At 42.3% G+C, this 22,725-nt stretch overlaps 3 protein-coding genes across 10 annotated transcripts in view; 2 read left to right on the forward strand and 1 right to left on the reverse strand.

Moving 5' to 3' along the window:
- Window positions 1–2,732, forward strand: part of USP40 (ubiquitin specific peptidase 40) — a 33,914-nt gene extending 31,182 nt beyond the window's left edge. For all 4 annotated transcript variants that reach the window (XM_065069219.1, XM_065069222.1, XM_065069220.1 and 1 more), the window contains one exon: window positions 143–2,732. In XM_065069219.1, coding sequence (XP_064925291.1) covers window positions 143–251 — 109 coding nt within the window. In that variant the 3' untranslated portion in view covers window positions 252–2,732. The remainder of the gene's footprint in view (window positions 1–142) is intronic.
- Window positions 2,733–4,147: 1,415 nt separating this feature from the next.
- Window positions 4,148–10,748, reverse strand: LOC102094317 (anterior gradient protein 3). Of its 2 annotated transcripts, none has more exons than XM_065069235.1 (8): window positions 10,606–10,748; window positions 9,739–9,947; window positions 8,637–8,700; window positions 8,204–8,256; window positions 6,901–6,977; window positions 6,331–6,394; window positions 5,606–5,689; window positions 4,148–4,740 (listed from the first exon to the last, which is right to left on the reverse strand). In XM_065069235.1, the coding sequence occupies exons 2-8, from the start codon at window positions 9,875–9,877 to the stop codon at window positions 4,691–4,693; spliced, it is 531 nt and encodes a 176-aa protein (XP_064925307.1). In that variant the 5' UTR covers window positions 9,878–9,947; window positions 10,606–10,748; the 3' UTR covers window positions 4,148–4,690. The 2 variants fall into 2 exon arrangements, with proteins under 2 accessions (XP_064925307.1, XP_064925309.1); XM_065069237.1 differs by having other exon boundaries at window positions 4,148–4,754.
- Window positions 10,749–13,889: 3,141 nt separating this feature from the next.
- TRAF3IP1 (TRAF3 interacting protein 1) overlaps window positions 13,890–22,725 on the forward strand; it is a 41,785-nt gene continuing 32,949 nt past the window's right edge. For 2 of the 4 annotated variants that reach the window (XM_065069223.1, XM_065069226.1), the window contains exons 1-5: window positions 13,890–14,098; window positions 14,877–14,957; window positions 19,064–19,225; window positions 21,004–21,144; window positions 21,317–21,784. In XM_065069223.1, the coding sequence (XP_064925295.1) occupies window positions 13,976–14,098; window positions 14,877–14,957; window positions 19,064–19,225; window positions 21,004–21,144; window positions 21,317–21,784 (975 nt within the window). In that variant the 5' untranslated portion in view covers window positions 13,890–13,975. Of the gene's footprint in view, window positions 14,099–14,876; window positions 14,958–16,958; window positions 17,034–19,063; window positions 19,226–21,003; window positions 21,145–21,316; window positions 21,785–22,725 lie in introns of those variants that run through there. The other 2 variants (XM_065069224.1, XM_065069225.1) reach the window with 2 other exon arrangements.

Here is a 22,725-nt window from a genome sequence, read left to right on the forward strand (position 1 = left end):
TCAAGTGTCACATTTCTACACCGAGCCTCTGTTTTTATTCTTGCAACGCACCACAACATTCCTCCCTGCCTCCAGAGGTGCACAACGTTGGTGCTATGGCTCAGCACTAATACTAGGTGTTTTTTTCTATTTTCTTTAACAGTCGGCAAGCTGAACGCTTACAGGACCGTGTTTTCTCTGAGGAGAAGCTGAGTATGAAGCACCGTAAACCAGAAGTGGCTCTTTCTATCAACGTGGGCGTTTTCAGATAGCACCAGGAGATGCTTTGCTGAGCAGACCTTACTACTGATGTGCTAAATGGGAATGGAGTTACCTCAACTGGACCAGCAAGAGGGTCTTTCCCAAAGTGTCTTCAAGAATCACCAAGACAAACTGGATATAGAGTTCAGGATAACGCTGATTTTTCTTCTGGTCTCTCTTGGGGAAGTGCTTTAGCATCCCTTTGTCAGTGTGGTACTTACTCTCAGGCTAGGTGAATGCACTTGATCCACAAGAAAACGGATTAATATATTGTGTAACCTTTTGGTGATTGTTTTGTAATCACCCTAAATACTTTTTTTTTCTGATCAGATGCTGATGTCTTGCACCTTCACTACAGAGTTTGCTGGATTTTTTAATGTAGTCATAATCATCTCTTTTGAGAATTATTTTTTCATTTCTGATCACTGAAGTTTCAAGCAATACCAGAATTTGCTTTTGTCTCTTTATATATAAACCTCAGTCTGTAGCAGCTGGAGTCAGATTCCAGGAGTGAAGGAAATGTGGAAATCTCTGGGCCAAGTGTGCTAAATAGGCTCTAAATGGGCAAGTTGAGAATTTGTCAAGCTCTAAAACCTGAAGACCTTTTGTGATACAGAACAACAGTGCAGTAACCGTAAGGTTTCTAGCGTTATTTTGTTGTCCATCAGCTTCATTAACAACAAATGGGTGGAAAAAATGGACAGATCTGATGTTTGGCATTCAGTGTGTTTTATTGTACTTAGGACAGGGTTTGCATTTATTTTCAGTACTCTTCTTCAGAGGACTTTCCCTCATTTCTTGTCTTTTGAATTGTTCTAATACTCTTTGTTACTCTTGAGCTCATGTTTCTCTTGGTCTCCCGAAGCTGATTTCCAGTCTCTGTAACAGACGGGGATCTGCACGACTGACAACTGCCTGAACTCAGTATCAAAGGTTATAGAGTATTGAGCAAAATGTGTACTGAATGCTCGGGAGATTGGATCTCCAGATTGAGAACATGTGTAAGTAGCTGATGAGAGACCACATTCTCCTAACCCTGAGGCTGGGAATCGGGGTTTACTTGAAGCTGATGTTTCAGCATCTTTATCAAAACTTTTCTAACGGTTACAGTACTTAAACTGTACTTCCCCCATTGCAAGTGTCTCTTTATAACTTAATATCCAGTCAGGTTCAGAATTTTCTTAGAGCACAGTTAGTACTGACAAATTAACCCAAACTCTTCACGGAGTTAATTGTTTATAATCAAATTCTAAACGTGTTTTCAATGAGAAGGTGAAGGAAGATAACACGTGAGCATTTCTGGGCAGCGATCAGGTGCTGGTGGCACCTCAAGAGCTTGCCTTTCACAGCTGGGAACCCGTGCAAGTGCATCATGGTATCAAGTGAAGTCTGTTCTCAAACGCTGCAGGGCTGTCTTGGACTGCAATCCTGTTCTGAAATGAGCAAAGCAATCGCTCAAAAGTAGCTTTTGAACATTGCCTTAAGTATCCTTAATGAAAGCTGAGATAATGAGAGGACAAAGACCAAGTTGCTTTTGGGGTTTCAGTTAATTCATGTATGTGCAGAAGATTTTGTAGTAGCAGATGCCAGTACAGCAGACTGCTAAAACGTTGGCTAATGTGAGAAGATCTCTCATTTACCTTTTCTAGGTTAGCAATATTCTGGTATTTGAGAAAGTTTAAAGGCAAAAACTGACACTCAGCTATAAAAAAAAAAAAAAGGCAAAAGCACCTTAAAGCATATGATCAGTATTTATTTCTTTAAAGTTCAGCAGGTGCTTCTGCACTTTCTTTAACTGATGGATTCAAGGGAGGGATATTTCAGTCTCCTCAGTGTTTTGGCTGTAGGTAGGCTGTACTTGAATCTTGAAAGCCTAGTTTTACGGATCCATTTTCTGACTGATGTGAGGGCAGCCAATTGCTTTCCCCATCTTATTTTGCGCCTTTGCCTTCTACCATGTCACAAGTGTTCTTGCAAGCCAGGGCCAACAGGAATGATCGCATGTGCTGGTCACTAAGGTAAGCAAGAAAGGTTTGTGTTTGCAGGTGGTTCTGTTGCATTGCACTTACTTTGCTGTCACTTGATTCCTTCCAGTTCTGTGCTGGGCAGCTGTACAGAGCTCAGCCTTCCCACCCACCTTTAATAACTCTCGTCTCTTCTTGAAAACACAAAGTTTGGAGAAATTGAAGTACAGATTCCAAGTGCTAACGTGTGGGTTTTAGTATGTGCCTTTGTTCACGTGTAATGTAGCAGCACCTGCACTGAGTCTTGGATTATTTCTAATGCGTATTTTTTTTTTCTTAGAATTATTGTGGTTCATTCCACAATGAGACAGTTCACTAAAAATGGGGCTAGAGAGAGGGAACACCTTTTTAAAATGGAGTCTTTGTGATTCCACAGTTTATGATGGTTATATTCCAAAGCCTGGAAAAGCTTTCACCTTTATTTTTCAAGTGTTCTTCAGAAAATAAAAAGTCATTTCTATATGTCTATTTGATTTGTCTGTGTATGTCTCAGTGGTACACTGGTTGGGAATGCCAGGAATCGTTTTCTAACATTTAATGGAGCACAATGTTCATGAAGCTTTCATTTCCAAGTCTGTTCCTAAGACAACATTCCAGTCTCTGTGCAAGAAGTTTCCCCAGCCCGGCTGGGGTTGCACAAGGACCTGGGTTCATTTGGAGGACTGGGGTTTCAATGCAACTTAAAGTCATTTTTACTTTGTGTTTTTTTCCGGTCTTTTAGAAAGCATGATCTAGTATTTACTTCATGTTATTTGAGCTCCTAGTTTGTGCACACATACATTAATCTGGTCCTTTTCTCAAGGAAACTGGCATAAGTCATCTAGAGGGCTTTGGCTCTGCATAGAGGAAGAAACACGGATTGCTAAATTATGTTTTGTACCTGCTCCTGGTGCAGTCCTTGTAAAAAAGCAAGTGCTCAGCTCTGGGAATCTTATTGTGACAAAATTGTGGGTGTTCTTTTTCTTTTCCTTATAACTCCTCCCAATTGCTGAAGTGATTGTGGAGCAGGAAGAAGTGGCCAGTTCAAAAGCCAAGTCCTTGTCCCCAACTTCAGTCCTCCCTCAGTGGCCACTGAGCAGAGCTGCTGCGTTCTGGAGGGTGTTGCAGGTACAAACCCCAAGCAGGAGCGATGGTGTGGGGTGTGTCCGGGACAGGAGGCTGCAGGCTGGGCTTGGGAGAAGCTCTGCCGTTCTGGGACATTGCCCATCACTGAGGAATTAACCTGCAGCTGTACCCAAGGCCACCACATCCAGAGGAAACAATACCAATGTGGGTTTGCAAGCCAGCTTAGAGAGACCTTGAGGTGTGACTTCTGTGAAATTAGACCTCTGCTCTTCATGCCTGAACACTCCTCCCATCCACCAGCCCTTTTCCTCATAAATAGAAAGGTATTTATTCGCTACTGTGGTTTATTTTCTCATCAGATGTTTGTGACAGGGACAGGCTGTGATGTTTGGATTTTAAGTAGGTAGAGCCTCCATAGTTTCTGTTAAACTGACACCTGCTGGTCTGATTTAGCTAATACACTTAGGATTATTACTGCAGAAAGAAGAATATAGCTGTAGCTATAATGTACGTATGGAGTGTACCTACCTTTGGGGTGGTGTACAGGACCACTGAGGGTTCTGCAGTCATAATTTAAGTGATTTACAAATTCTTCATTTTCTTACCATACACTGTGAGCACGGCTGGAGGATGAATGTATTTTGTTAACAGCCAGGTTGTGATTAAGAGGGACTTGCTCCGTTCTGCACAGTGTTGGTGGTGGGTTTTTGTTGTTTGGTTTGGTTTTGTTTGGTTGGTTTTGTTTTGTTTTTTAATTATGGCTGTGCCCATAAACTAATGTGGAGACCAAGGAAAGAAAATCAGGAAAGGAAATGGGCTGATCCTTTATTTTTGTTGTTTGAATTATGCAGCAAATGTTTTAAGAAAGAATAATAAAACAATTATCTGAAACTCAAATGAGTGAGCACGGCAATTCACAAAGCAACAGAAATACAAAACCTATCTTAATGTGGACTGTAGTTCCATGCTTTTGTTTTTTACTGTACTAAAAGGCTTTCAAACTGAAATATGTATGGGTTAAAATGACAGGGAAAAAAAATTGTGTGGTGCAAAAATGACCAATAATTAGAAGGTATCTGGGAACACACAGGACAAATTTAGAAAAGACATCTATAATGTAAGTATCCCTTCCAGAATTATGCTAATTGGAGTCAAGAAATGTTTGTAAACACTAGCAAAGAAAATTATTCTCTGTTAATGATAATCATAGCATCATGAAGATAAACTGCTATTTAAAAATGAGTGGGTGGTGCCTCATCCTGGGTACCAGTTGTCCCGTGGGGTCTCTGAGCTCTTGTGCTGGGGCTCTCAGCACCCCGGGGCTGTTCTCTGTCCCCTGTGTGGATGGTGCTGCCCCTTCCTCAGAGCTCGGTGTGCAGGAGCAGCTTCGCTTGTCTCATGTTGTCAATCACTGCGGAGAAAGCACTGAAGATAATGAAGATGGACAGGTAAGATTCCCCCATCTACACAGCTCAAGGTCAGAAATTAAAGCCGCTCTGGATAGCTAGACTGGAAAGAGTGGAGCAGATGCTCTTTTCTGCATTCTGCAGGTGTCTCGTGAGGCTCAAAGCTTTGTCAGAGTGTCAGACAAAAGTCTGTGTGCTACTGAGGTGGAAAAACTATCGAAGAGGACTGTGAACCCAAATCACAGGATTGTTCTTTGCCTAATTGTCTGTGGGAAGGGGTTTGTTCTGTTACCCACAGATTTTAAATCTGGCTCATCCAAATGTGCTGCCATCTGGGGATGGAGACCTCAGGAAAACACAATCTTCTAAGTCTTGTTAAGTGGGCAGCCAGGAGAGGGGAGTGCAGAGACACCAACCCTTAGGAACTAATTCCAGTCTGGGTCCAATGTGTCTTTTTAAACTTTGGTTACTGCTAGGATGAGATGTATCAAAACAGCTTCTGCAGTTCTGGTTATGAACCTGAGCAGCCCATTCAAGTCTGTAAATGCCTTAAATCACAGCAGGTGGGGTTTGGGGGCCAAACTTACATGGCTTTTGGAAACTCCCCCAGCAGGGTTTAGACACTGAAAACTACTCTCCCTGTACTTTACTACCCAGTTCTTCAGAAATATTTGTTTTGTTTTGTTTTGTTTTTTCCCAGAAGGCACACTAAATTTACTTCATGTTTATAAGGGGCTTTGAGCTTTTTGTACTGCAGAAATAGATCCAGCATTTCTTGTGATTCTCCAATTCCCTTTTCCTTTAACCACATTTTCTTGTATAACCTTCAGATGGCTAAAAAGGGGTCATTGAGGTGCCCATTTCACTCACAGGTTGAAATATCTTCTGGTTCATAAGTGTACATCCTGTTCCAGTATTTGCCAGTTAGATCAGCTCGAACCGTCATTGAAGGATCTTGGGGTGGGAAAAAAAGTAAGAGACATGAGCAACAAAGGTTTTGTGAAGTGGCACAGTGGTGAATAATTTTGTGATAGTAAAAGCCTTTTTAAAATGGTGTTGATTTGCCTTTTCGTGGCTGGAAAGGTACATCTGGAAGCACCAGGCTCTCAGCAGCTCGACTTTAATGAAGAAGTCTGCTTCTGAAATCTGTCGTGAGTAGGTGCTCTACATACAAGCCTTGTCTGGTGGCTCAAGAGTCTTGTCCGCTGTCCCCTTTGCACTCAGAAGTTCAAAGGTAAGTTTGCCTGTTTTTATAGTTGTGGGTCACGATTGGTGAAGGGCCTTTGTCCGTGGACAGAGCATTTGCCACTCATCTGAGGACAGGCTCAGAGTAAGAGGCTGCATTCAGATGTTGTGGCTGGTGTCACAGACCGAACTCTTAGAGGATGTGTGTTCAGTGTCAGTAGCAGTGACATGCAGTTCATTTCCCCTTGTGGAACAAGACTCTTGGGGTCCTGTTGCTTTTGAAATTCTGAGTTATTCCTACAGCTTTTTTACTCAAAAGAACATGAGTTACTTCTTGGAGGGAAGTGAATTCAATAAAATCCTATAGAAAAACTGCTGCCCTGATTATCGCCCTGACCCCAGGGACTCACCCACAAAGAGGATCCGAGGGACGTAATGGCCATCGGGCGCCATGTTGTCATCGCTGCTGGAATGCTGTTGGAGTTACACAGCCTCTTAGTGACAGCTCCCTGTCCCAGCACTACACAGCAACTGAATCAGCTGTGCTTGTCTCGTCTACCAACAACCAACAGCTCTGGTGTGATCAAACACAGAGTTTCTCTGTTCTGCCCAAGCTGTGCCGTGCCAGATGTTTGAGGATGAGGACAGAGCACTCTGGCGGGTAACACAGTCTGATGACTGCGTATTTTTTTTTTCCCTTTTTTTCCTTTTATGAGTATATGACCTGTTGTCAGAGAATACAAAATAGTATTCGCATACAAATAAGTATATATATGGAAATGTCTCCTTGTCCCCTCTCCATGGAGGAACTGTGGTAGTATTTTGCAAACCCTGTTGTACATTCCCAGAGAAACAGGAGAAAGAGGAGAATTTCAAATACAACTAAAGAGCTGTGCAAACTGAATTGATTTCTGCTTTTAATGTGGCTCATTCCATTCCCCAGTAAACATTTTGATTAGTATTTTAAACTTCAGACTTACCACCAGATTGAGCATGATAAAGTCCTTCTGAGCCATCTGCTGGATCTCTGGGCTAGAAGCAAATGCTTTCCTTAAAGCTAAGAGAAAGATAAACACATTATTCGGCTGGGAAAAAAAATCTGGATCACAGCTTTTCATAGTTTTCCAGCATCTTATATAGATTCTAAATACACCTGTAAATGACCGGCACTGCTTTCTGATGTGCACATGGCACACAGAGTTTGGAGGACTTGGTTCTTGTGAAATAAAATGCAAAAGACATGTAGTCCTTGAGAAACTGAAAAGCTGGTGTACAGACGTATTTCCCTCCCAGTGGTTGAGCAGGTCATGAAGGCACATGGCTTGGCTTTATTTTATCTTATCTATTTTATCTATTATTTTATCTATATTTTATATTTTTTTCTTACTATTGGCCCTGCAATACAGAGCCATCTGTACAATTTATTCTGTAGGCATCTGGGGGAACAAATCCTCAGAGAAATTTCATTTAAAATGGTGGGACCAGGCTTCCCTGACAAACCTCACTTTGTCCTCAATAACGAGGAGGTTATCAAGTGACAGTGAGTGATCTGACACACTCTTTGGCAGGAGGCCTCGTAAGGAGTAAAAAGAAGGTGCGTAGAACACATGGTAGCGGATGCTCTTGCAGGTCAGAAGATGATTTGAGCTTTCTAATGCTGTCAGCTATTGCGCTTCTGAGATTTTTGTCTGCATATGAAAATATGCTGCTAAAGGCACGTTACAGTCTCTGCGAAGCAGTGAATATATAAAGATAACTTTCTTGGGGTATGACTCCCTCTTCCTGCAGGATACCTGTAACTTCAAAGCCATGGTATGGAACAGTGCAGTGAAGGCAGCGCGATGCCCGACCTCACTCGCTTGACACAGTCAACTTTCACACTTTGTTTCTTGGGGGGATACAACTTCCCCAAGCTTTTTAATCACATGAGCTGCTGATTTCCACGCTTGCTTGGGCCCAGGGCTGGAGTTGGGAGCAGGCAGGAAGGAGAATTGACAGAAGATCAGGGTTAGGAAAGAGAATAAAGTAGGAAAGCTCAGTGTCCACCTGCCTTTTTCATAGCCATGTGTCTCTGCCAGGGAAGTTTTGATGCAGAGTACGTTATTGCTCAGAAAAACTTCACAACTGTTTTATTCCAAGGGTTCGCAGTGAAATCACTGTCTCTCCCCCTTTCCCTGTGTGTTCTGGAAAGTCTTCACACCAAGTGCTCAAATGCTTTGTAAGGAATGAGTGATGAAAAAATGTGGATCCCCCAGGTTGTGTGGAGGGGTTTGCTTTGCTCACCTTGACTGTAAGGACACTCTTCCAAGTGGTGAATAACCATCAGTGGCTTCTTGCTGAAACGACATTGCAGGAAAGGAGCGGGGAGGCAATTCAGACCTTTTACAGACCACACTTGAAAGAGTAAAGGCACTGAGTTGCTCCAGGGATGTATTTACATTTGGAGGAGCAATAGCAACTGGGCTAGTAGGGACATGTGGACACAGTCACATATGAAGGGGCTTCTGACTGAGAAAGTAACACTGGAAGCAATGCAAAGGCATCTGCTCATCTTCCAGAAGGTGAGCTCTCACCAAAATCTTCTGCACCATACAGCAAAATAAAACCTGCATCTTGCTTGCAGGGTGTAAGGCCCAGTTCACACATCATGTTAGACCATAGCTTTGCTCTGTGCAGTTAAGCGTATGAAATGGCATAACAAGAATTGAGGAATTACCTGTGTTTTGATCGTGCTAAACCTTCTTCATATGTCTGCACCCATTCAATGTCGTCTCCCCAGCCTGTTGAGAGCACCCTTAGTTAATTGTCTGGTCCGTATGGATGAGAATGTTCTGCCGAACAGGGAGCTCAAGCCATATTTACAATTGGGTGGCACAAACCAGGCACCTTCCCTCAGGGTGTCCAGACCCTCCAGGTGGTTTGTGGGCTCCAGGAGAGCCCCTAGCAGAAAGGTGCAAAGAAACAGTAGATAGTAAAGGGGGGTGAAACCTCAGCTTTGCTCAGGCTCAGGAGGTGGATTAGGATTACAGACAGTTATTTTATTTCCAGCCACTTGAAAACTGGAGCCCAGAGTTCCTCCCTGCCCATGTCCAACCTCTCAAAGCACTGAACCAGGCTTGCTGCCTGTGTATGGCTTCCCGCAACAAGGGATTGCTTGATGGGCTGGGGAATGGAAAGATGCAAGCGCGTTTTTGGTGTGAAGTGCCTGGATGTTACTTGATGGAAAAAGCCTGGACCTGACTCTGGAGCCCCTTCCACTGACTACAGCGCCCTGCTCATGCCCTGCATCATCCAAAGGAGAATCAAGAGAGGAAGAAGAGGTATCTGCTGCCCATGTCTGGCCAACCATGCTGGTAGGAAAGTGAACAGCAGAAGGGTTGAGCTTGCTGCAGCCTGGCTGTATGGTCTCCTTTGGCTTAGCCCACCGTTGGAGGGGTGGGGACTGGTGGGGCTGCATCCTGAGTTGAGCCTCTGAAAGCTGCTGCAGCAGCCGCTCAGCAGCCAGTGTAGCACCCTGGCTCTTGGCTCTGTCCCCAGCCCAGGTCTGGAGCAGAGCACCTGGACCTGTTCCCAAGCACAGAGCATGAGGACTCTTCTCCCATGCTGAACGCACCAGTGCTCTTGGCCACAGTGGAAACGGCACTTGTGAAAGTTCAGTTTGGGCTTCTGCTTCGGAATGGGAACATAGTGTGGGATCTACCAGCTGCTGCTCTCAGGCATTTGCCTGCCTGGAAATATGGGCTGAGGTGCACAGTAGACACTGTGACAGAGGGAAATCGGGGTGTTTCAGGACTGCGTCAAGCATCCCAGTCACTCACCTCGAGAGAGTGTCTGTGGGGTCCGTACCTGAGCCGGGCTTTCTTCCTCTTCATCACGGAGCTGCTGGATCTTCCTCTGTGCAGCCAGCGTTAGGCTGTTGCAGAGGAGGAGGGAACACAGGAACAGAAAGGTGTGCATGCTTCTGTCTGGCAACAGCTGAAGGAGAATGATCAGCTCAGGCAGGCAGAAACTGACAAGTACCTAAAACCTTCAGGCAAAGAAAAAAGAGGTCCATGAAACATTCATCTCCCTGTCAAAAATGGTCTGACTTCAAGGCTGACACTCAAGCAGGAGCTTGGGGAGCCTCTGGAGTGACTCTAAGAGTTTATCTTGCTAGTTAATCTCATCAAGAAAAAAAAAAAGCTATATCTGTCTGCACTTATCCCTGCAGCTTCTCTTGTTGCTGAATTCCAACATTTGTTCGCATGTTTCCTACCACTAATACAAATACAGAGATAAGCTGCTCAGTCCACTATGAAGTCTTCAACCAAGCATGGATCAGCCAGAGCTCTAGGTAAGTTTGGTAGGAAATAAGGTGGCAGAGAGGCAACGCAGATCAGGTCATCTCTCTCCGAAGACCTGAATGCACTTGGAGCCTGGTGTGCGACTTGGAAAACACAGGCTGAACTAGTGACGGGGCAGCAGGTGCCCTCTGTCCCATCAGCAGCCCCTTTCATCATGTGAAATCTCTCTATGTTAGCTGGTTTGGCCCAGCAGCCCCTCCTCACTCAGGGTACAGTTTGGTGGTGTAATAACCAGCAATCACATGCAGCAAAAGCCCAGCCACAAAGAGGACCCTGCCAGAAAAGAAACACTTGGTCCTCCCCAGCAATGAGATAATCTCATAAAGAGAACTGGTCTCTCACCTGGCAGCTCCTGCTGAAGCTTCAACACAGGTATCCTTGCTGCAGGCTCTCTCCTCCAGCTCAGGTAGGGCAAGGTCTCTTTATATCTCTGTATTTGCACAATACCTGGGTATGAACATCAGCTGAAATTCCAGGATATCCTGCTCCTGCCAAGGCGGAGAGCAACCTTTTAACAAAAGCTTTCTTCAATCAGCCCAGCATGTTTTTAATTGAGGTATATTGATTTATGAAAGCATTCACACGGAGTTTATGCTAGGCACACCTCGCTCCTTGGGGGTGGGCTGTGGGTCTCCAGGTACAGTGAAGTCTCACAGAGTCAAAGTGAGAGATACACAGGGGATCTGCATACAGCTCTCTTGACACCCTTCATGCCAAGAGTAGTGCAGAATGCAAATTCCTGTAAGGAAAACAAAGAATTAAGAATAAAAAGAAATGACAGTGTAAACAAAGTGGTAGGAACTGAACTGCGACACAGTAACAAGGAACAGCAGCATAATGAAAAGGCCAGACAAGGATAAGAGGCATAACTCAGTGGAATAAACAGGGCTGTGGGATAATCAGGAGATGGTCTTCTCCCATCATCAATTTTAAGGAAGTGAAACACCAGCTCTCCATGGAGGGTTTCTAGCTCTCTGCAAAGTTTTTCCTGTATCAAGCGGAAAAGACCATAATTTCCCTTGTGGAACCAACCAGTGGCCTGTAAGGAAATCTCAGCTCTGCTTCTGTACACATTTATATCATGGTCCTTGTTTCCATTTGCCCTGTCATGCTGAGTAAGGGGCTCCTTGTGAGGAACACCTTCTGGTGTCCCATAGGTTGGACTTTGGTGTATCATATGGACCCAGGAGGTCAGGGTAAGGTTTTAGAAGAGTTGGAGATATTGTGTCCCCTGTGTTCCTAACGCTTGGTTACTCAAGCAGAGGAATTCTTGTTCAAATGCTGTTTTGTGTGAATGCCTTTCCTTGGCACTTTTTGACAAAACAGTGTTTGCCTGCATTTAAGGTCCAGCAGGACTTGGATTTTCAACTTGAGTGCTTGCTTGTCTTTCCCGAATGACATGGGACAAGAGCCCTGGGCTGTTTCCCAGCCTGACCCTGGGGCTGGTGATGGCTGTGCTGACAGAAGGGAGGCAAGTTGTTCTTCTTTGGAGTCCTCTGTGCAAAAGGAGCAGCTCATGGGAAGGGAGAGACCCCTTCCTTCCTTTGACTTGCTCTCTGTTCTCACCTCTTCATACCTTTTCATTGAGCCTGTGTATCAGGTCCCAGGTTCAGGGGGTTGTATACGTATGTTCTGAGCCTGAGTTGTGTAGCAGAAGACAGACGATATTTCAGTAAAATTCAAAAGTTCTGCTTATTTGCAAAACCAGACTACGAAAATGCAAACATGCTGCAGTGCTATGAATGATAAGCTTTTCTGAATAACAAGAGAAATTAAAGCCAGTATGGACAGCTTTAACAGAGGCTGGTGAAAGGAAACTAGCACACCTCTCATGGAAAGTACTGGTTTTAGTTTCAGTTATGGCAGGGCAGATATAATAGATCACAGCATAACTGCAGGCATGGTATATTACATTGCTCCAGTAGACCCAAAGGCAACGGTTTCTCCTGATAAAAGAAATCTGATTGTGCAACATACGCCCATTAATTGTAAAATTCTTTTTATTTAATAGAATAAATCAAATAAGCTTTTCCATTAACACCCCTTGGAGTAAACATGTGGCAGCTTATTGTGGTTTGGGTCTTATCCAACACACCAAACACAACAGGCTAAATCAAATTCATGCTAAGATCCTGAGTGGTCCCTTCCATTAAATATCTTAAGCAGGTAAAGATAAGAAAAACAAAATACCTTTAAAAGTTTTGTGTAGAACCTGTACTGAAACAATTAAAGCTAGTGGGAAATATCTGCCTAAGAAATCACACAGTTCTGTTTGTCCAGTCGTTATCTCCACACAAAATGTATTTAAGGTGTATTTTATCAACTGATTGCTTTATTAATCTGAAAAAAAATAGCTCACAAAGGCGATTCACCTCATTCCTCTCTTGCTTCCCACAGCAAAGCGCTCCTGAGACACAGCAGCTTCTTATCACCTTGAAGATGGGAAGGAAATGAAGCACAAACCAGGGGCAATGCCAAGCCCCAAAACACGTATGTAAGAAGCCAGGACCTCAGCTGGCAGGAAAAAAAGGTTTGCTGAGATTTATCCTGTCTTTAAGAAGCTGAAAAGGCACCGAAGGTGCCTACGACTGTGTGTGACTTGTCACCAGGTAGGCTGGTGCAAAGACATAAGTTTGCCATAGATTTTATCCTATCAGATGTGGTTCAGAATTGGAAGTGAAGTGTGTTTTAAAGTGTGAAGTCTCTTTGGCTTCATGTGAATGGGCAACTCCAAATGCGCATTTTGAATCTATATGCATGTTTACTCTTCTTCCTATACAAATCGTTAATATTCTGATTAATGCAATTAACTCTGCTTTCTGTACTGCTGCACACCCAGCATATCACTTGCTGTTGGACATAAAGCTGCTTCCATTGGTGAACAGTTCTAAATCTGGGTTAAGTGACGGGGTGTCCTTCACACACACACACATATATATGTATGTATGAATATATATTTATGTATGTGTATATATATATACATGTGTGTATATATGTGTGTATATATATGTATATGTGTGTATATATATGTATGTATACATGTATATATGTATATACACACACTTGTTCAATTGTTGCAAAACAATCCGGTTGTAACCATGGCAGTTGCAGGGCTCAGAGCAGTCATCATGGAGAGGGCAGCATCACCTTGCTCTAATAAAATAGTTTGGTATTTTGGGAGCCTGATACCCCATTTCCCCAAAAATAAGCCCTATCCTGAAAATAAGCCCCAGCATGATTTTTCAGTTTTTTTTGAGGATGCTTGAAATAAAACCCCTAATTGCAGTTCATTAAAAAAGGTCAATTTAAATCGTGTCCAGGTAGCTATACATGTAAAAAAAAACACAATTGGCAATAGAATGCAGCAGGACAGATGTGAGAATGTGATGACATGGCTGTATTTGAATAAATGTTGGTATTTTTGTTGTTGTTCAAGAATAAATGTAGATTGTTGTTCAAGGAAAGTAAGACATCCTAAACCCTAACGCATCTTTGGGCGCAAAAATCAATATAAGACACTGTCTTATTTTCGTGGAAACAGGGTAGGGGACACCTATAGCCGCCTTTTATTCTTTTATTTTCTAAAAACAAAGTTGCCCTTCGCAACCGCCCCCCCGGCTCTGCGCCTGCGCGCCGCGGCCGCGGGGCATGCCGGGAACGCTGGGGCCGCCGGCGGCGGCCGCGGGGAGGGCGGCGCGGTCCCGCCGCCGCTATGAACGAGGCGGTGGTGCGGCGGACGCAGGAGTCCTTGGGCCGGGTGATCCGCAAGCCGCCGCTGACCGAGCGGCTGCTGGGGAAGCCGCCGTTCCGCTACCTGCACGACGTGATCACCGAGGTTGAGCAACCTCAGGGAGCCGGCCCGCGGGCCCGCGCCGCCGGTTGCCAGGCAACGGCGCCCTGCCTGCGGGCTCGGCCGCCCCCTGGCGGGCGGGGGGGGGTGAAGACTGGGGGGACGCGGGGGTTTGGGGGGACACCCGGGGAGCGGAGCGATGTCCCGGCTGGGGTGGGGACACCCGGCACCTCCCCGGGGCATGCGCAGGGCTGGGCGGTCACTGCTGCTCCCAGCAGCGAGTGAAGCTCCGGGGTTCCGGAGCAGCGGCTGAATCTCAGCGGGTTTAGGGTGGCTGGTGGCGGAGAAGAGCAGACAAGGGGTCTGACTCCTTCCTTCAGCCTGGCGTCGGTTTGATCTTTCGTAAAACTTGCTGATTGGTTGTTTTTCTATCTCCTATTTTAAATTTTTTTTAAAAAAGCTTTAATTTTAATATTTACCACACAGCTGCTTTTTTATATATTCACATGTAAAGAAATCAAGAAGGGAATAATGCAGACCCGCGTTTAAAACACATGTGCCAGTGTCTACATTGTGAATCTCACCAGCCACCGTGTTAAAGACGTAATTAATCAGGCAGGCCTGAGCTGTAAGCAAGGATTAAGTGTCCTTGTTCTTTCAGAGACACAGCAGAACTCTGAACCTGCTCTAGAAATAGTTCTAAATGATGTATCTATCACCTCTGAAAGCAAATAAGGCCAACGTATTTCCCATTGTCACACAAGCCTTATTGAACAGAGGCCTTCAGATATTCTTAACTTACTCTTTTTCTTCTGTTTTGAAGGTAATTAGAGTGACAGGTTTTATGAAAGGACTTTACACAGATTTTGAATTGAAATCAGAGAATGTTAAGGTGGGTATGAAGGTATGAAACGTCCTTATTTATTTAGCTGTAATATTAGTATTCTTTGAAACTTGCCGCAGGGTACTCTTGGTCTTTTCTGTGTTCAATGTCAAGGACTTTTGTGAAGAAGCTGTAAAAGCTCTTGCCTGTTGGTTACATTATTCATGGGGTGAACACCTATAGATTGCATTTGTGGATGTGACACAAACAAGCTGTCATGTGTAAAGAACTGTTTCTGTAAAGATCTCAAAGCAGTGGGGTTTAATCTACAACCAGGTCTAGGTTTCCCAAATATTGTTGTGTTATAGATGAAAACAATCATTATGTAGTGAAATTGCCTTCTAGTAGTTAGGCATTGATAATAAATCACGAACACTAGAAATTTACAAGCAGCTTTCTAAAGAGTCTGGTGGTCTCCCAATGGAATGTATAGGTTTATATTTATTGCTTTATAGTAGATGTGTGTGCATACAAATATGATGTAAATATTCTTGCTTAATATCCCAGGAGTTGCTGAGACATTAATCTGGTATATGCATTCCACAATGGGCTTATTACAGTATTCAAAGAGCTAATTATGGCAGGAGGATGTTAATGTTATTATTGAAAATTGTTTTTCTTAAGTACAAGGGTGACTTTGGTCTCTTCCATTGTCTGCTGCTCTGCTGAGCTGATGCTGACTTCACCTACCGACTTGTTTGGAAACTTTGGTCGCTTATTTGTGGCAAATACCACAGTGTTTGTATGTTGCTAGTTAGACAGCTACATCTGTTGGTGATTGTTCAACATAGCAACTGAAAGTACGAGGTTTGTGAGCCTGGCTTGTCGCTCGTACAGCCAGGTGCATGGGTGTTTTATGCACTTCTTGAAGCTAATTATTGATCTGTGTGTTTATTTCTGTGACTGTTCTTATTGTTGTTGGGATAACTAGAAGCTTAGTTAGTTATACAATGGGTTTATTGTTTTTGTCGGTACTGTCCCTATTGAAGCTTGTCCATAGTTTCTGTGTTGAAGAGCAGGTTAGCACATGCTTCCTCTTCTTTGGAGAGCACTGTGTTTTATTTGTGGGTTGAAAAAGTAGCTTTCCTAGCAACTCCTGAGTAGGTTTTTGTCTGTATCCACATACTGCGATAGCTGCAAAGTCACACCAAACTGAGAATTTCTCTCACAGTCCATAAGATTGTGGTTTTCAAGAGTTCAGGCAGAGGAGTCCAAAATGGTGTGATGTGGGGGAAAACATCTCTAGCCTGTGTTCCACTTTTCAAAACACTGGTCAGGAGGGAGACTTGGCTGCCACAGCATGCCTCCTTACTGCGATTTCTGTTGGAGCTGTAGAAAGTCGGGAGAGACCAAAACTGCCCACAGAGAGCTAGAGTCTGAGAGCAGTTGTATATATTTCTGTGCAAGGGTGAACTGCTTTGTGTAACTCCAGGAAATAATACTCATCTGGTGTGATGATCTGACGGTAGATGCACAGAGCTGGAAAGGGCAGGAGGCTTTCTGAAAAAAAGAAAAGGTCTGTACCCACCATGAAATAGTCCCAGTGCTGCAGTCCAGAGTCTGCTATGGGCTGGGAAAAACTGGGCAGTTTGCAAGCAGGCTGTGCTGTGCTGTTGCAGTTCGCGGGGTGCCTAGGCTGAAATTAGGAAAGCCCAAAGCTCGTGGTCCAGTCTCTGTGGCGGCTGGGGCTGGCTCCTGGTCTGGACATATCCCCTTTCGTGCTGCCCACTATCATGCACACATATGTGCAGCAACTGTCTTCGTTTCTAGTTTCAGCTCACCTCTACCACCTGGATATAGCAATGGGATCCTAAAGTACCCACTGTTTCTTCTCTGCTACCTTTTATAACTCCACTGTTGGGATAACACATATTTCATGGATAGCTGGTCGCCTCCTCCCATGCGGATGGGAGACAGGCTGGAAGCATCCCATGAGCCAGATGTGCCCTGCAGAGCATGCACATAGACCTCACTGAGTTCTGCTTTGTTTCAGGGATGTACAGTCAAAGCAATCAATGGAAGAGAGATGTAAGGGAAATGGAAACTGCAAGGACAGCTACGTGGGGAGATATTCCTGCCTGCATGTTTATCAGAAAGGTTCTTCTTGTTTGGTTTAGTAAAAAGTCGTTCTCTTATAAATGGAAAGATTTGGTATCAGGCTTGCACTTTTAATCTTCCACATCAGCTTTATATATATACACACAAATAAGTCTTTATATGAAAAGTCTTGCTGCTTGGAATAGCGGAGATATCTTTGTTTGAAAGCTACCTAGTAAAAAAAATATTTTCTTAAGCTCTGGACACTGTTTCAGATGGTTGTTTCTGTTTTGATAGAACTTTGTTTACTGATGCAGGTAGGAGGACTGGATTTCTCATTGGGTTCTTGAGGATTTCTTATATGGACAGAACACATTGATAATGTATCTGCTGAAAATGATGAGGATGCAGGAGAAAATTTTGGATCTTTATTTGAAAACTTTTTTGGTTTAGTGTCCTGTCTCCTTCCCTAAATTAATAGATTGCATATGTCCTTGGAAGGATGGATAATTACTTTAATAGAAGGTTGCAGTATTTCCTTCTTTCCTTTTTTATTTTTGAATACAGGGAGCACTGGTAAGGGTGAAGGGCTCCTGATGTTAACAGAGACAATCTGAAAATCCCAGTTCTGTGGCAGTTCTTTGTTTTAATCCTTTTGGAAGAGTCAAAGATGGGAAGAACGTAGACTCCAGAGACTGTCTTCCCATGCGTTGCACTATCATTTACGTGTTTGCAGCAGAACCTGGTTCTTGTTTGTAGAGGGTGGCTCTGGGACTTGAGATGACACATGAACAGCTCTATGCAGCTCTGGTGCCACAGGGGTAGATGATGCTCCCAAATGTCCTGTAAAGAGTGATGGCCTTGCTCAGCTGAGGAAACACTGGCTTCTGTTGCTTTCCTCTGTACATCTGTCGAATTAGATCTGTGTCGTTCCGAATCTGTGCACCTGAGATACTCCGACAGTGCAAAATCAGGTGTTTTACTGGATAGTAACAACTGCTCCTTTTCTGAATTAACTGAAATGGCAATGGTCCGCTTTTCAGTTATCAGTTTGAGTGCTGTAGTTTATATTCTTTTGAACCAGTGCCTATTAGAACATGTATGCAGAGTTCTTTTCACATGGGTTTACTTTTTAACTGGTGAGTAGAATACTTTTATCTCCACTCATGACTGTAAAGGATGAGTGAGTAGACTTCTGTGCTGGGCGTGGTAATACTCCTTGAATTTTATTATGTTTTATTAATGAAACCCCCTTTTTACCCCCTGAATATTCTGCAGCTGCAGAGGCTTCACACCATGATTTCATTCTCTGGGCCAGGAACTCTACAATAAAATTTTACTGGGTGGGGGTTGGTTTATTTTGTCTTTATTTTTTTCTTATGATTTTGCATAATCACCAACAGGCATCATCTCTACTGAAGGGCACTTGAGGGAAGTTGTTTGTAAAGTATAATTATAAAACTAAAACACATCTGGTAATTGCAGAGATAAAAATATGTCCCTGTATCCCTTTCCCACCGTCTTTCATATGTTTTCTTTAGTCACTGTTAAGTCTGGTTTGTAAAGTATGTGTACAAGTATGTAAAGCTCTCAGTTTAGACTCTCCCATAACTTTGTGACTTTTGTGCTGAAAAATGTTCAGGGCAGGAACTGTCCTGAGTAATATCTGCTGTAACAGTCCTGTTACAATTCTTTAGTGATTCTTTTGTTAATACTTGCAATCATTTCTTAAACAAAGCTTTATCTCCCTTACTATGTAATGCTTGAAAATAGAGTGCCAAGGATCTTACATCAGTCTTAAAATGCAATGGAGATAAGTGATAAACATATTAAAAAGACAAGTTATACTTTCATTTTGGTTATTGCAGTTCAGTGTTCATCCATTATCAAAAATGTCATTTCTTAATCAAAAATAAATAGCTAATTAGAAATCTGGGCCAGCCCTCTTTCCTGACCTTACCAACCACATGCTGCTCTTGTACAGATGCTTTCTGCAACTATTCTTCCCGTCAGATTTTTTTCCGGTCTTTAAGTGGTGTGTGGAGTTATTTTGAAGTCTCAGTATTCTTTCTGAATTGCTCTTTTACCAGGATAAAGATGCCAAAATCAGCTTCCTTCGGAAGGCAATTGATGCTGTTGTAATGGTAACAGGAGAGCCACTGTCAGTGAAACCAGAGCGTGTTGTGGCCGGGCACGAACCTGAAAAAACCAATGAATTTCTTCAAGCAATTGGGAAGTGTTGCTTAAATAAAGTAGGACATTACCATATGTATTTTGTACACATAGTGATTTATTATCAGGGCTTATTTGTAATAAACTTCATTGACATTCATCTGCTGTTTTTAGTTACACAAGATACACATTGGGTCACCGCCATAATAAAAACAGATAGATGGTATATGACCCTTAGCAGAGTTTGAGCCAGGTCTCCCTTCAAGTATGTTCTGGATATTTTAGTGCTTTTAATGTATACTGTTTTTTATTTTTCACCTTATTTATTGGTCATTTAATAACATTTATTAGGTTTGAAGAACAATATGAAGCCTCAGAACTTGTAAAATTTTGGGATGCAGACAAATTAATTATATGACCAGATGCTGCCACCTTTGACTTTATTTACTTTAGAATTTCAGTCAGATTTCTTAATTCTCTAATGAAAGTAATTTTTCCTATATGCTGCCTTTTTTTTTTTTTGTAATTTAAATTTTTACTGTATTGAATGTGGAAATGCAGCAAAAAAGAAATGTGAAAACCTGTTAAAAATAACTGCAGGGGCAGTTCTTAAAATAATTGTTGCATTCTTAAAATAATTGTTGCATTAAGTGTAACGAAGAGCATTTGCATATAGGTGTTACAGAGATTTTTGAAATACAAATGTATTATCTAAACCCCTTGAATTAGTAAGTGTGAAGAAATAGTGTATAATTAACTGTGAAATACTACAGTGCTTACAGACTGTCTGCAAGTTTAGTTTGGATTATTTTTGTCTGATAATCTACTAATAGAATTTTATGTTATTTTGTTTTAATTAGCTGAGTGCTGTGAGCATCTTAATTATTAATTGCTTGAGATCAGGAAGTTGATAAACATATGCACAGAGATTGGACGAGTTTGAAAATGTGCTTGATGGAACAGCGTTGTAGAATGTTGTGATGAGATGATGAGATTTAATATCCGGAGGATACAGTCTACCCATTTGAGCCAAGATAATTATCACCTTGGCTTTTGTTGTGAAACACAAGCTTGATGTGCATTGGGAATGAGATTTCCTTCAGTCTCTAGCTTGATACTTTTAGTGCTGAGCTGAGAACACCACTTAGAGTTACTTAGTTCAGGCAAGTGTTGCTGGTGTGCAGAAGATAGTCTCCAAATTCATAGTTTTGTATTTACATAGTTTTTGTATTTACAAACCAGGAGAGAATCAGGAGTCAACCCCCAGGGAAATATCAGTTTTAGTGATCTAAAAGCTGTTCCTGAATCAGGAAAAATTCCTTGGCAAGGTGATTTTTTTTTCCCTTTGTTTTTTTGGTTAATATAGTCAAAGTCTTTGCCACTTGGACATGAAAACATGATGCTAACTTTCTGTTTAAATGATCTAATTAATAATTGCTCATCATCTTAGCAAATAAACTAGGTGCAGAAACTGAGCACTAACTGCAGCTTATTGGAAGTCAATGTAGTTTTCTTTAGTGACTGTTGCTGATTGAGCAAATATTAGGTGAAACTGGAGTGACCTAAAAGTGGATGCAAGTACAACATAGTGTGGTTTTCAGAGTGTTTAATCAATTTAGCAGTTATGGTATAAGGTTTTGACTCTCATTTACATTACCATTTTGAAAAACATTTGGTTTGTTGCAAAGAGATTTATTATTGTGCTATAATACATAAAACCACCATATATTTATATAGTTCTGGCACATACAGTCAAATTGTTACAAGAATTACAAGGAGGTGTTGATTACAGAAACAGGAAGGAGGTATTTAATAAAATAATTGACTCATTTCTATAAAGTTTTTCTATTCCTTGCAGTTGTCCAGTGATGCTGCTGTAAAAAAGATCTTAGCCGGGGAAAGAGCTGATGCTAAAGGGAAACCTCCATCCTCTAAATCTCGAGATAAAGAAAGCAGAGGATCCAAACCAGAAGAACAAAAGCGCCATAAGGATAAAGAGGTAGGCATCTGCAACTTTTGTGGGGTACAAGGGCTACTGCTTTTTATGGTTTATTTTTTGGTCGTTTTGTTTGGTTGGTTTTTTTGGCTTGCATTTTTTACTGTGGAAAGTAACTACGTGATAAGATTTGCCATGTACTGGAATTAATTTTTAGCTTTTATTTTCTGTTTAGGGTAGAGGAGACATTGAAATTAAAGACAGAAGTTCAAGCAGAGACAGAAAACCCAAAGGAGATTTGAAAGACAGTGAAGAAAGAGAAAAGGAAAGTGATAAACAGAAGGATAATGAAGACAGGCACAAAGACCCTGAAAAAGACACCTTTAAGGAAGGTGGAAAACAAGAAAGGGAAAGAAGCAAAAGCAGAACAACCAAGCAAGGAAGAGAAACAGAAAACAACAAGGGAAAAGGAGACATAGAACGAGATGATCTCAAGCGTGATAAAGGACGGGAAAGGGAGAAAAAAGATGAAGCAGGAAGAGAAAAGGACTCACTGAAAGGAAGAGACAAAGAAAAGGCTAGGGACAGAGAACGAGAGAAAGACAGAGAGAGAGGAAAAGATCGGGAAAGGGAGAGACAAAGGGAAAGAGAAAAAGATGGGGAGCATTTAAGAGAACATGGAAAGGATAAAGCAGAGAAAAAGGTAATTGAAATCTTATTTCAGAGAACAATAATGTTTGGCATGCTGTGGTATGGACTGAATGTTTGTTATAGTGACCTTGCATATTTGTAATCTCTGCTCATTTAACAATTAAGTACTTTCTTTAACAGCAGTTATGGTCATGAAGTGAAAGTGTCGGTGTGGATTTGATCTGGTAAGAGTGTGACTGAGGCTCTGTGTATAACTTCATGTCTCTGTCATTATATATCTTGACTTGAGCTATCAGACTCATCTGACTGTGTTTCCTAAAGACATGATCAGAAGTTTCTTTTCTGCACACCTCATGTCTGAATCCTTCTGATCGCAACACATTACTTTTGGCAGAGAGGGGTGGCAGCGACTGTTGGAACTGTGTACTTACATCCTCATGTGTCTTCCCAGTAATGCATGGTGGTGTTGCAGCTGTAGCCAGATTTTAGATAAGACGGGGCTGAAGAGAGTTCCTTGGGGCAATAATTAGTCATTAACATCTCTCTTGAGCTTACTTCTGTAGCAGGACACACATGATGGAATTGTATGTCTGTATATCTTTTTTTTTCTGGCTTTGTAGATTAAGCTGCTTGCTTTCAGCTTGATTTTTATTTCTTATTTTTTTTTCCTGTTGGGAAGCCCATCTAGGCTCTTGCAAGGGTGCTCTATTTGCAGTGGACTCTGCACATCACGTTGCATCTTTGAGAAGGAACACATTCACCATTTCCCCATACTTCAGATCTTCTCAGTGTGAAGTCCTAAGCTGCCCCAAGAGCCATCACTTCATTGCTTTTAATATTGTTCTTCTTTTTATCTTTTCTCTTCCTCCATTGAGTATTTCCTGTTCTCCTTTTTTCTTCTGTGTTTGTTCATGGTGGAAATTTGGAACTAATGGACATCAAAGGTGCTTCTGTGAGGGGGTAGTGGTTTAATTTTGTTAGATATGAGAAAGC

The sequence above is a fragment of the Columba livia genome, chromosome 7, assembly GCF_036013475.1.
Source record: "Columba livia isolate bColLiv1 breed racing homer chromosome 7, bColLiv1.pat.W.v2, whole genome shotgun sequence".
Taxonomy (NCBI): Eukaryota; Metazoa; Chordata; class Aves; order Columbiformes; family Columbidae; genus Columba; species Columba livia.

Bases quoted from the DNA above. Each gene is read 5' to 3' on its own strand.
- LOC102094317 (XM_065069235.1), bottom strand. From the start codon at position 9,877: ATGCACACCTTTCTGTTCCTGTGTTCCCTCCTCCTCTGCAACAGCCTA. The intron at 6,978-8,203 runs GTGAGCAAAGCA...TCTTTCTCTTAG, and splicing joins AGAGTGTCCTTACAGTCAAG to CTTTAAGGAAAGCATTTGCT. The intron at 4,741-5,605 runs GTGAGTGAAATG...CTTTCTCCGCAG, and splicing joins ACCAGAAGATATTTCAACCT to TGATTGACAACATGAGACAA.